The following is a 14,040-nucleotide window of genomic DNA, read 5'->3' as shown; positions in this document are numbered from 1 at the left end:
GATTGCCAAGAGTCACAGGAGACTGGCGATCCGCGTGCCGAATCAGAAGCGCCTTACGTGGAACCGGTTCCAGGTGTGAACAATAAGAACAAAAATCCACACGAACAAAGAGGAGACGAAGACAACACGCGAGTTCGTCGCCCACATTGTCACAGTGATGGCAGAACCAAACAGAGAACTGAGACACTTCTGGCCTGGTAACGGTGTGGCAGCTCGGCCTGGATATTTCCCAGCCACCGGCGGCGAGGTGGGTAGTGGACTCGCAACCTTTATTAGATGAAGTCGCGGGACGAGATGGACCCAAGTATCCCTGTTTTGCCGGAGAATTATTGCACGAAAGAGAAGACACAACTGAACTAGCAGCCCTCGTCGTGTCTTGACCCCCCTCACACAGTGGACTACCTGTTACAAACACCACCGGCGCTTGGTGTCCTTGGCATTTCACTTGTGCGCTCCGTCTTGTTCGATTCCTTCTGGAACACAGTGTAGTTGGCGGAGAACGGAAAGAGCACAGCAACACAGAGAAGACAAAGCTAACACATATTTCAAGGTGGAAACCAGAGTTCATCAGCATAGCAAAACAAACGGGGAATGAAGGAGTCAAATGATTCAGCGACGGCCTGTGCGTCAATTCCAACGCAACGGAGAGAGCACGGGAATTGATGCCCCTGGCATCTGTTCCCGCATTACCAAAAAACACTGTAGCAATTTGCCCAGAGCTAGAAAGGACCCAATACGAAACGAAAAACAAAGAAACCATGGAAAAGAGGAAACCTATAGACGAGGCAGGAGACTACAGCGACGACGCCAGCGAGAGGTGAGACATCGCGTGCTAGGCGGCTCCAGTAGTATACGGAAAAGCGGAAGACTTGACAGGATCCCGTCATGCGGAGACAGTGTGTCCACAGTCGCAAATAAAGCTGAACATTTGAACAGTGAACAGACTGGAGGACGAACGACGACGGCTCACGTGAGATTTACCTGTTTACGTCACGCTTCTCCAAACGACCAACGTACGTGACGAAAAGTGCAGGTCCGTGCTCAAACGAAAACACACTGGTTTCGGGCGTTGTTTCTCGTGTTTCCTTACCCGTTTCTTCTAGAGCGTCAAGCTCTGCGATCATCTGCTGCAATAAATCATCGTCGCCGTCTTGGATAAGAGAAGCGAACGGCCCCTCCAGGATTCCTTCGGATTCTGAATTGTGGAAAGCATAAATTGAGGTGACACAGAGATAGTCGAGCGAAAGGCGAACCGACACCGCTGTAGCAACTGGCTATTCGTTAGCAGCAAACGACAGCTATTCGCCCTTCCAGTCCCATGGAAGACACGTACCCCCCTGCGAACAGGTGCCCTTTGGTTCAGTCGTACCTTCATAATCATCTGAACCGTACAGGGTTAATGCCTCCTCTATGAGGCCGTCGTCTAGCGTCGGCAACCAGACAGGGACTTCAGGTTCTACAAGAAATCCAGTTCACACCACTATTCACAAAAGCCGTCAAACGGTTTGGCCTCTGGATGGTCATAACAGGACTCGGCACACGAGTTAGAAGGCACAGCGCACCGGGCATACGAGTGACTAGAAATGCCACACCATCTCCAGGTTACAATCTTCTTTTCTTTGGTCGCTGCCTGTCCTGTTCATCGCTAGCCATGAGGTCCATGAACTAAATTGCTAGGGGGCGGCCTCGGTGCCCCCACATCACCGGACACCGCCGAAGCGTGTCCGGTCGTCTCTGAGCCGCAGCTTGGCGTCAGTCAACAAAACAGATTATGGGTGGAGAGTTGAAGCAGGAAATAGCACTGGCCTAGCGGGGGGACGCGACGTGTATGACGGACCGAACCGTACGACGGCAGCCCTAGATGAGGTAGCCATGTCTCCGCCTGGCATACACTGCCTTCATCTCCCTTACGTTCGTCTTGAGGTGCGCTGGAGATGGCATACGCCTGGTCTAGGGTGTCAGGCGCCTCTGGGATTTGAGGACTGAGGATCGGTGATGTAGCAGAAATCGTGCCTGAAGCGTTCATAGGGCGAAAGGACAAGGAAACGAATTATTTAAGAATATTCGGACGGGGAACAAGCAAGCACGTAACACGTTGACATGGGTCTCGCGAAACCTCGGTGAATACGCCACGTGCCCGTCAAATCTGCCTTTGGAGGTTTCTTACTGTCGCTGTCGTCGGCGTCCAGAAGGATCCCGAGAGCTGGACTATCATCGAGATCGGCGTCTGTTGAAGACTTCGAAGACGCGAAATCGTCTGGCGTTTGGCCTGAGAGGCGCAGAGGACAAGACAGGAGAGAATAGTCCACACAGGCACATGCCCCTTTACTCCAACTCGGACCGTCGGACCTTTACACCCCCAACGAGATACGGCCTTGGAACGCGAAGTGAAACGTATGAACTAACACGAAGTTTACCATTTGTTTCTAGCGAATCCCGGGAGTCCGCGTCTAAACTTGTGATCCCATCTTCTCCGTCGTGTGTCGTCGAGTCGGCTGCCGGCGGCGCAGAGAAATCCGCATCGTGGTGTTGAGTCGGAGAAGGGGGGGATGCATCCGGGGACCCTGATGAAGCAGATTAGAGCAGAAGGAAAACGCGAAGGTTACGCTGGCAAAATGCGAACGAGTCATATTTTGACAGGGTGTTCTGTACAGTAAGACATCGCCGCCGACACTTTCCCACTTGCTCCACATCATTTTACCATGAGTCTGGCCACTGCACTGGCTACTTTTTCTGATCGTCAGCCTGGGACAAGTGACAAGAAGAAGCAGATAGATTTCTGTTTTTGTCTGAATTGGGCACACGCGCGGACTGAACCAGGACAGGTTGAGGACCTCCGGTGGCATACGTTGAGGGACGTTCTCGATACAAACGAAAGAAAAAGCAATGGGAACAAACGGGACACAAAGGCGCAACAAACAGGGCACCATACTTCCGCGACAAAGGTAGACTGAAACGGCAGGACGAGGTATGCAGCGGCAAGTGGTAAAGGATGATCAGGAAAGATGGGAACAGAGGCAGGGATAGGAGAGCTGATGACGAAGACGGCCCTGCCCCTGGATACGAACGAAAGCATTCGACAAGGTACCACCGGAAAGAGCGACGCGAAACAATACACAGCGAAAGAGAGGTCAAGGAGAGACGTACAGGCGGAGACTACGATGTGCCGCATGCTGGGATCAGAGGCGACAAAGAAATAGCGCAAGGCGAGCGAAAGGCGGATGGAAGACGACGCCAAGAGAAAACGACAGACATACCTCCACTGTAGGCCCACAAAAGCTCCTGAAGCCTCTGTTGCCCGTCAATGCCACGGGGGCCTGAACACGTGGAAACACCCACGCGCAGCAGGCGTCCGCTATCACGAGAAATCGTACGCGCAGATGGTGAGGAGCCGAATGCGAACGTCAACGTCGGCATAATATATTAGATGATCGACATGATCACTTCTGCTGTATTCAGAGAATTTGACGATTTTGCTTTCTTTTAATGCTAAACGCTCCCCTACCGTTGGACGCTATTAGGCGATCCCGTTAGTTTTACATTTGCAGAAACATAAAGGGAGAACGCTTTAAATGGATTAAAACAAGAAAACAGATGACCACCACGGACATGTATTATTTGTTTTTTTTGACAGAAGGATACATATGTTACAGGGGCACAAAACACGTTTCTCTAAGGAACCAGGCAAGACGGGTGTGTAACTTCGGGATGCGGTGTTAAATGTAACACCATCCAAAACCGGTACACATGAAACTGTAGCGTCTTTGCCCTTTAAGCGTGGGTGCCGGTTAGCAGACATTTTGTCTTCGATTCGTTCATACCGCGTGTTTTTGGTCGGAGATCCTAAAATCTACCGTTGACGATCATCCATCCTCGCCTCCCCACCGCTCTACCTCTTGCGTCCTCTTTCGTTAGATTGTCTTTATGATTGGCTTTTTTCAGGCTGGTCGCTCTTTTACCATTCGTCCGCCCACTTTCACTACGCGAGAAGTGTTCTCCCGCACACTTGCCGTGTCTCGTCTCCCTCTCACCACTTGTAATGTAACTTTGCTTTTGCGTTTGTACTTCCCTGCTCTTTGGTCATGTCCCTTTTTCTCATTTCGTTGTGTTCGTCTTGCCAGGCGTGCTTTCACGCGATTTGCTATTACCCCTCTCGCCTTGTGAAAACGGCCTACCTGTTCTCCAGTGCTCGTCCTCTTCAATTGAGTCAAGAACTAGTTTCAGGAGATCGAACTGTCGGAGCCGCTTCGAAGTCGCTGGATAACAAACAGATACACAAGACGCCTTTGTTCGCTCATCTTCGGACAAAGAATGCCACACTAGAACTAACAGCTCCTACAGAGTGAAAGGGGGGACACGATACACTCCGCGATAGCAGCACTTATATATGTGCAAAAACGGTCAAAGGAAGATGTGTGACGACGAATGTGTGAACAGGATGCCAACTCAAACGAGAGGGAGAAAAGAAGTAGTGCCTTGATGTCCAAGGAATATTGCAGGTTCACCGTTTGCCCGTACCCGCCATCTACTGGTTGCCAGAACTTCCAAGTCTTTCACAGCACAGTGAAACAGGCTCTTCCGCCTGAGCTCCCGAAACTGTGATTGTGTCTCGCTCGTATTCTGTGTCTTCCCTAACTGTGAAACGCCCGCTGCTTAGCCCATCGTCCTGAAGAGTGTGGCCGGTTGCCTCCCTTCATTCAGAGCCTTCCACCAGTGCCTGCGACTACATCGGTATTGGTAACCACAGTGACATGTTGATGAAACGAACGCTCAAAACGCACAGGGCCTATAGATGTAAACCCTCAGTCCACCGCGTATCACGTGCTCCCCAGAAAAGCTATATCACATTGCAGTTAGGCACCCATGGCATGGCTTTTGCCTTGGGCGATACTCTTTATATTTCGACTGATCGTCGAAGCAACTAATGTCCGCATCCCACAATCGCTTCGTTGTCCTCGGATTGACCGAGAAACAAGTGCAGGTGCCTGTCCTGACTGTCTTTCCTCTTTTATATGACACACACAGATGCTGGATTTCTGCTGGGCTCAAATATATGTGTTCCTCGCAGGTATTGAGAATCTGCAGACAGATGACAAGTGAGTTGCCTAAGCGTCGCGTTGAATCGACTTTCTCCAATTCAGTATATTCCCACTCCCGCGCGTCGGTATGTCTCTTCATTGGGGCGTGCCGATCAATATGCTCACCTGTTTCAACATTTTTGAGCCTGTACGGCAGGAACTCCTCGCCGTCTGGTCCGGCTGCTGCATCTCTCCTGACGTCCGTGGTTTCATCGATGGCGTGGCGGAGTAGAAGTTCCTCAAGCTTATTCACAGCGGAAGTCCATAATCCAAAAGTATTCCACACTACGGAGAGTGCCTTCTGCACTTCGAAGAAAACTGAGCTTCTCTGCAGGAGCGGCAACTCTCTAGCTAAATGTGCCGTCCGGGCCCCAAGTAGCAGCGCGCCAGCTACGTGGTAGAGTACGGATTGAAGCGCAGCTCTCGTTCTTCTTTTTTTAAGTAGGTACCGAAGCTGCTTGATGCGGACGCCTGCCGCCCGTGCCCTTCCCGACACTAGCTCATCCCAGACCTGCGCAGGAGCAGCTGAACATAAGGCCATACCAGAACAGCAGGATGGTTGAAACACAGTGAAAAACTGTGTGCATTTGTATGCAACTGGGCGAAGTCGCAAAGGTTAGTGTAACGTATGTAGCCACCGACGCATACAGGGGATGGACCAAAAAAGGATTCGACGCACTGAATCGATAGAGCTCTGTCTAGCACAACATCCGCAAGCTCAATGTGGCGTCAGAGCAATACTCTAAAGACAGTATTTGCCAAACGATGAGGTGGTCCACACTTTTTGCCAGTCAACGCATTTGCGGGAGGTTGTATGTCCTAGAGGTTTAGACGGGATGTGGAAATAACACAGCGTGACAACGACATGGGATATCGAACATGCGGCATCCATGCACACCAAGGTAGACTTATATCCATTATACTCGTAAGATAAGCTGAATCGCGTCCCTGTCTGGGCACATATACATGCACATCAGGCGACGATTATCTAGGAAAATGTGTATGTGTCCATCCCAGTGTGGGGTCAGGCCATTTCCAGCATTCTCGCGAATCACGAACCAAACCCTTGGTAATTCCGATGAATATATTCCCGTCCGTGGCAGACTCCTAACTTATTTCTCGTCCTCCGCATAGAAACCAAGTCACTGCACCTCTAAACAGCCGCACTTTAACGCACACACAAGTACGAGGAAATAGGGTCTCGAGTCAAGGGATGTAGAAACGTCCTTGGATCAACAACCGCGGTGAGATCGGCATCGACGGCGCGTGTGACAACTGACCGGAAGCGGAAATATCGGGCGTGAATATCTCCTTGGCAAGGGCAAACACATCGGTACTCGACTGGGATTTTGAGTTTGGGGTATCTGGTGACGTAGGCGTGTTGAAGCCGTCATCCTCTAGATCTGTGTTCAACGTCGAGACACAGCATACGTCGACTCGTGAGCAGGACTCACTGTAGCGTCTGCGATGCTTTGGTAAGCTCTCGGACGCCTCATAGATTCCCCGCCTCGAGCGGACCCCTCGAAACAGCTTGCACAAGGAAAGAAACAGCTACCAGCGTGTTTCAGTGTCGATGTATTGCTGTGCCAGGACTTGCGCACACAACCCCCCGTCACCAAATAATATGCCGCCTTCCATCCTTTTGCTTATTTACATGTACCTACGTTCATGCAAAGTGCATGCATACGACCCCCGACTCTTTGGATATATGAGCGGCAACCGTGCAAGTGACAGTCAAGAACCATAGGGTCAGCCTAGTCACCCCAGACAAACACGGCTCTGTCGGAGTAGATGTATCAACGGGGACATGAGGCTCTGCGTATCGTGAAACAGGTATCCCGCAAAAGAACCCAGATCCGCGCGTTGGCCACAGGAAGGAACCGAATCGGGTATGGAGGCTATACACCACGTATCCTGACCTGATACAGCTTCTCGGATAGCAGATTTTAGCCGGGAGTTTCCTGGGATTCCTAAAATGCACATATGAGAGATATCGCAAGGAGTCGAAAGGCTGACAGCCCACGCGCAGTGCGCAACAGAAGACGGCAGCCTAAAGTGGATGCAAAACATCGCACGGATTGGGCGATGTTGGAAAACGGAAACCAACCCTCTACGGACGGCCACTGTGGAGTGATTTCTGCTCGCTGAGGAGGAGGCGGAAAAGAACAGATACACAAGCAATCACACAGAACCGTGGGGACGCAGAAAAGACATCAGCACGCAGTGCGAGCTCTCGTTTCTCCGGTTTTTCAATTTATTGATGGTCCTCCCTCTACACCCGTCTGGGCTGTTTACTGACTCGCAGACACCCGCGTCCACTGTACTCACGGACAGAGATATCTGGGTGTCGTTTGAGAAAAGCCTGGATGTCGAGAAGCGGCTCTCTGCCAGAAAGACGCATGCCCACTTCTGTACACAACAAGACAACAACGGCCTTCTACGTTGACATATAGATAGATAGGTAGATAGATAGACAGAGATCACGCGAGAACCAGAGAGCTGCAGAAACTCACATGAAGCCACACATGTGTGTTTATATACAGGGGCAACCAGAGAAGGCTCGGCAAGCATTCCCCCCATGTCTCATGCCGGTCAGCTGATAACGTCACAGATTGCCTGCAGTTTTCCTCCAACATCTGGCCGCTGCGACGCCAATATACAGCGTCGTCGTTGCCTTCGCTATGATTCCGTGGCAATGATAAGCGGTGGGATGTCACACATAAGGTTCTCTACATCCGTTTTGATGTCTAGCCCGAACACGCGCTACCACTATGACTTGCACAATTTCATAAAGCTAACACGTGTGTTATTTGTGTCCCTCCACTTCACACCAGCCCCGTAAATCGTGCCATACGCGGATGCAAGTATGGCGTTACGTGCGTAAGTCGAAGCTTAGTTTGTATAGGTATACAAAGTCATGCTCATGCACCGATACGCAAATATGTCCTCCCTTGCATATTTCCGTGACAAGCGGTGAGTGCACTAACAGTATTTTATATGCTGGTGCCCATAACACACACTCAAACTATCCATCCAGTGAGATGCGCAAACGATGATCGATTCAGACGGGTGCGAACGCATCGGTTGATTTTAGAACTGCCGCATCCTTATGCTTCAAGGTTTTTGCGTCTAAGTCGTTAGAGCTGCGTCTGACTCCATAGAAAAGAAGCTCGACAAGCAACGTGAGAAACCTAAAATATGCTAAGTGCCTAGACAACTCACGGCATTCGACGGAAACATATGGATACAATAGCATATCCAGAAACTGGCCCTGAACATGTCATCCTATTTGTAAGCAAGCGATTAAGTGGAGAAAGCAGCACAAGGATGCGGGGCTAAAGCACACAGACAATCCTGCAAATGATTTTACACGCGATGACAGGTAAACATGGAAGTAGATCAACAGGCGCTTGCAGGCAAACCCTTGAACGAAGAGATAGCCCAGCTGATCGGTATTTAGGGTGGTTGCTGCGCCGGGCCATTAACTCTCCGGAGAGTCAACAGCCACACCGAAGGAAACCTACGACGCGATCAGCGTATCCGTTTGTCAGTAAATTGCGTCATTGACGCAAGAGTGAACTGGCCGCCAGACTGGCGACAACTCTTGGCAGAATACGTTACGATAAAGGATAAACTCAATGTACACTTTCCGAAAGAGAGACAATCACATGGATGTAAAGCCTGGTTCAGCCGTGAGAACCATATACATCCGTATGCAACGGAGTACGACACATGGATTTTTCGTTTATTTCTTCGTAGACGAAGAGTCGTTTAAGTGGATGCATTCGGCTACGGCCATCATACAAAAAAACTGCGTATACCTCGCTTCATGCGTTCAAACGTACGAATACCGCTGTTCAGTGTCGCTGCCGCAGCCACCTCCATTCGTTCCGTCAGCTACCGTCGTGATTCCCGGGCAGATCACAGCACCTCTACTCATGTGCTCCCCGGCCACAGTGGTATCACGTCTCCACGTCCCCGGGTTTTCTTACTGCTTACCTGATAGCTGCCATAAGATTTCGTCTGATTGCGATCCTTTGGTGACACCTGGAGATTCTACATATCGCCCTCCTGTCCTGAGGGGGCCGTGAGCCCCTCGCGACGCCCCCACAGCTGTGCGAAGCAGCTCCACTTCGAGTTGGTGTGCGCAGAAAGCTGCATCCTCGCCGACGATGGCAACGAGTTTCCGCCTGATGGTCTCTTGCAATTGTCTGTGGATCTCTGAGGCCTTCCGTTGCACCGACGGAACTGGACACGGCGGCAGAAGTTTCTGCATTACTGAAAAACGCGTACTCGCGAAGATAGACTTCGCCACAACGCGGAGTCCCGTACTGAGGGAGCGGGCGCTGTGCTGCCCACCTTTCTCACGTAGACGTCTCCGCCTAAGGCTGGTCGACACCCGCAGCATCGTCTTCGCGTAAGCGTTATACCACTGAACCACTTCACTTGCTGGATGCAGGAAACAAAAGAGAGAAGGAGAACCACACGACCGGACGTGTCAGAGTAATGCCGATACTAGCTACACGGAGGCTCGTCACTGAAGTCGACACCTGGGTTAACCGCGAGGGGAAGGGGGAAGGCCGGCGGAGGACCGCTTCACTTAGACAGACGGGGCCCCGTGTGTGCACCACGGCACGAGTGCGCGGCTGGTTGAGTGCTCGGTGGATTTCCGAAACTGTGATGTAAATACAGGAAGGAATTGTTGATTGCAAGCGAACTCGAACCAGATCACGCACGCTCAGGTACAACCTGTAGCACATTTACATCCGCATTCAGGAAGCTCTCTGCCATGTTTCGATACCTTCCGAAACAATTCCCATCCGTTTAAGATACATCACCCGTAAGACGCAGATCGAGCCGCTAACCAACGGTTTCTTCAAAACGCAATGTGCTGCAAAAGGAGGCGCATTTTCGCCTGTTGCGTGCCGTGGAAGTGTCTGTCGAATTGTTCTGTGCACTAGCGTTCTTCAGTGCGAGTCTGTCTTCTTGTGACGTACAGTCTGGGGTGTCTTGTGGCTGAACAACCATGGCCTCCAGCTCTTCTTCACTTAGATCTTCGTACATGTCGATGGCCATTTGGCTCTTGCGGGATTGGCTACGATTTGGCGATTCAGGTGATGTTCGTTTTTGCTTCCGATGTACTGCTTCGTCGCTCTCTCCCTCTTCCTCGGACCCGGCCGCAAGTTTCTTCCTCTTGCATTTTGTGCCCGGCTGTAGGGGTGCCCCTGCCAGAGTTTCTGTAGGGGATATGGACACATATCAAAGTGGAGAGGAAGTCGAAGGGAGTGAGTTGCACGCAGCAAATGTCGATGTCCCGAGCGAGGCGACGCTAAAGCAGGTTAAACATGTAACCCACTTTAGAAGGATGAGGAGACGGACGAAGACGCGGAAGCTCGAGCAAGGAGGCCTACCCAGCAGAAATCGAGTCAGCAGCGTTCAGAAACAAAAACACGGAGGCATACAAGTCCAGGAAGGCGTCTGCGAAGGGGACCGCAGAGCAGAAAACAACAAAAGAGGAGATGCAGTGGAAACATACCCGACGGGGTGAACCGCGGGCAGAGGAGCAGAAGAGAAAGAGGGCCAGCCGCGAGGGCGGGCAGTCAGGTGATTTGCTGTAGTGTGGCGGAGGTACGGCGAGTGTGATAAAAGGGAACAGGTCTGGCATTTAGGAGAGTAGAAAGAAGTGGGTGAGCGGTAAACACAACAGACCCAAGACATATGGTGTCTGCAAGTCGACTATAGTTCGAACTTCATATAACGGGCACAGTTGCAGGAGTAAACTAACGACAACCAACCAGCTCTTGCGGACCTGTACTAGCCTGTTTGGCCTTTTTCGGTGACCCTGCGCCCTCGTGCTCCTCAGCGTCTGGTGGTTCTTGGACTGGCTTATCTCGTCGACGACGGCCTTGCGGCTTCTGTCCGTGTTCGTTTCTGTCACTGCCCTCACGACTTGCTTTGCGTTTTTTGCCTTGCCTTTTCCTTCCGCTTGCTCCCTGTGGCTCTCGTCCGTCACCGTCTGTTGCTTCCTCTGGCTCACAGATTGCAGAACCATCCTGAGGAATTCCTTGGCTGGGATGCTCTTTCGGAGCCTCGGCTAGTCGCCGAAATCGCTGCCCAGTAACCATTCCCTCCCAAAGTCGTGCCGGTTCAGGTTGAGAAGAAGGGGATAGAAGGGAACGAAATCCAGAACCCGGCGAAAGCGAAGGTGGGGAAGCGCGGTTCGCACCAGGCACGCAGACTAAATAAAAACGTCTAAGAGCAATCATGCACGCAGCCAGAACCGTAACCGCGAGAGTGACACGGGAGACAGAACGAAAGAAGGTTGACTGTCTATATCTCTGCAAACGAATCATCCGTTCCAGGAGGTTTCTTCTGGTTGTGGTCATGTGCGTCCCCAAGCCTCTCCTTGTCAGAGCATCTGGAGGCTTCTTGGCAGGAGATGAAACCGCAGAAGACACGGGATTCCACGCCTGCCCGACACTTGACGCACCCGCTTCTCCTGTGGTAACAGTATGCACTGTCGCACTCTGTTTTGGTCCGGAAGCAGAATCGAAAGAGGTGGAACGAGGGAAAGGAGACCGGGAATCAGATAGCCGGCGTGTCCTCAGAGGGTTTAGTGATGGTACGGGCGGCATGGTGTAGAATCATGATATAAGGAACCGCCCCATGGGTTTACATTAAAAGAGGCACGTTTCTGTGAGCCCTTAATCCGAGTAGAAGGCCTCGGAAAAAACCAGAAACCGCGGCCTGCTGGAAGCAGGATGATAGTTGGAGAAATCAGGCCAAAACGAATGGCACACAGTAAAATGCAGGGGAAACCGAGACAGTGAAAGAAACCGACAACTGGAGAAGGGATCAGGCTGAGAAATATAAAGAGAGAACAACAAAAGGTGTGCGCCCGACAAACTGAGGCAGACAGAAAAATCTACAGCAGACGTCAAGGAAAGTGACAAACGGCGGGAAGACGAAGAAGAATGCGGTCCCAGGCGTACACTGTATGAGGCTCAATGAGTGAGAAGTGGTGTATATACTTCCCTCTGGATGTTTTCCCGTTCGCTTAGTCTTCGGGGTCCCTGAATGTTTCACGCCGTTCTTCTCTTTCCTTAGGATTTCTCAGTTAATGCTGTGACTCCACTACCACGATTTGTCTCGCACTTCCTACGACATCTAGCTGAGGGCCCTCTACTTTTAGGCCGTCCCCCTTCGACGCTTCTCACGGCTTTTGAAGTGCAAAAGTCAAAGCATATAAGAGCTCCAGCATGGTCGTCGGTAGCACCGGGTTCAAGCGGCGGTTGTTCTTCGCAGTACCGAATCGCGTATATGGAGACGTACCAGGTGGACACGGAGGCACCACTCCTACTTTTTGTGTGTGAATGGACCTCATTAATGCGCCACCACCTTTCTGACTTGGCAGACCCGAAACGGTTGCGCGCAAGGGGAAGCAAAATGCCGGCCCCCTCTGTTGCCCGGTACAAAGCAGAGGAGACGACAGTCAACGACGGCCCAGGTGCGATAGAACTAGGTACACGCTCGCTTAAAGAGGACACTAACCTAGGCGGAGCAAAAAGGCGAGTCAGAGGAAAAGGGTAAAGCACGGTATATTTCGATCTGGTTTGCGGTGGCAACGAAAAATTCTGCGTACTATACCGCTGAAAATACACGATGGAGTACCGCACTTTGCCCACGGGCAAAAGCGAGGAACCAGGTGTCGACGTGTGTGTCTCAGCCTCACTGGAGATATCTCAACAGCAGTAAAGTGAGGCGCATTCACTCAGAAACGCAGGGGAGAGAACTCTTGAGCTTCAAAAAGTTGGCAATGGTTGCTTAGCAAAAAGTACACCGAGAGAGCGGCAGGGTCGGGTATACCCTCTCTCGGCAGCTGCCGGGTATTCCTGCCCGCGGGTGCGGTTGCTACCGCGGGTTTAACGCAGTGCACCGACACAAAACATCGATCCCCCGGGTGACAGCGGCACTGCAGCCGTTGTAAATCGTTGCCAATGCAACGGGAGGGGTGGACGGGCGGGGCGCAGGGAGCGGGGGAGGTACGTCGGTAGCGTCTCCGCTCGAGAAGGAATTTTTCTTCCCGGAGGTGTCTACATTTCTCGAAAAAAAAACAGCATTGCTGCAGAGAATGAAAAAGCAACGTGGGGACGTTAACCACTACTCCGACACAACAGTTACCAATCAAAAGGAAGACAGGCAGCTGAAGGGAAACGTATCGTGGCAAGAAGGCGTTTTCCCTAACAGGTCGTCCGGTAGGGGGGGGTTCAGTGCTGCCATCTCAGTCCTGAAGAAAGGCACCCTTTCTTTGAACTAGAGAGATTTTTAACTCTGCGCAGCTTTCCATCGACTCTGTGTGAGGGATCCGGTCACCCTTACGGTGCGTCACTATGCTTGCGCACAACGACGGCAAGCGTTCCGACGATTTCTAGGTCCGTACACCGTTGTTTTCGGGCGAGTACTCACTCCGAGTTGGACTACTGGTTTAGTTCTTGAATGTCTTTGTTAACCGGATCCAAGTTCTGTTGTGCTTTTTATGACTATAGTTTTAAATTTTATAATAAACATGGCTAAAGAAATTTCATAAAAGCGGGCACTAACTCAATACTCCTGTCCCAACACCTAGTGACACAGAAGTGCTGCAGCATTGACTGTTGCTCGTCGCTGCCAGTCACGGTTACAATCCGTGTTTGAATATGTGCTTGTGGCCCAAACCGTCCAGTGAGTCGTGTTTCTTTCCTCATTTGGCGCGCTTGTACTATGTGTCTTCTTTTTCCCAACTTCTCCGGAATCGCGCGTTTCCTTTTGATATCGCCTGTCTTCTTTTGTCACACATGCTCTACGTCACCGCACGGTTTCGGATGCTCCAGAATGTTCTACGTCCCCACTCTATTCGTGGATGATCCACGCGCCGTCTGTAGCCCTGCCTTATGTCTACGAATATACATGTGGAGAAGCCAGA

General features: G+C 51.4%; 1 protein-coding gene across 1 annotated transcript; it reads right to left on the bottom strand.

The window, feature by feature from the left end:
- Nucleotides 1-441: 441 nt before the first annotated feature.
- Nucleotides 442-10,154, bottom strand: NCLIV_028440 (hypothetical protein; the record flags this gene model as incomplete). The annotated part of the gene is made up of 12 exons (XM_003883038.1): nt 442-473; nt 1,091-1,195; nt 1,370-1,456; nt 1,912-2,013; nt 2,168-2,269; nt 3,258-3,317; nt 4,176-4,256; nt 5,205-5,603; nt 6,359-6,481; nt 7,407-7,487; nt 9,078-9,356; nt 10,076-10,154. 12 exons carry the CDS (start codon nt 10,152-10,154, stop codon nt 442-444), a joined length of 1,530 nt encoding a protein of 509 aa, XP_003883087.1.
- Between the last annotated feature and the right edge of the window lie 3,886 nt (nt 10,155-14,040).

The sequence above is a fragment of the Neospora caninum genome, chromosome VIIb (genome assembly GCF_000208865.1).
Source record: "Neospora caninum Liverpool complete genome, chromosome VIIb".
Classification (NCBI taxonomy): domain Eukaryota; phylum Apicomplexa; class Conoidasida; order Eucoccidiorida; family Sarcocystidae; genus Neospora; species Neospora caninum.
The sequence above is the reverse complement of the archived record's forward strand: the minus strand, read 5'-3'. Positions and strand labels throughout refer to the sequence as shown.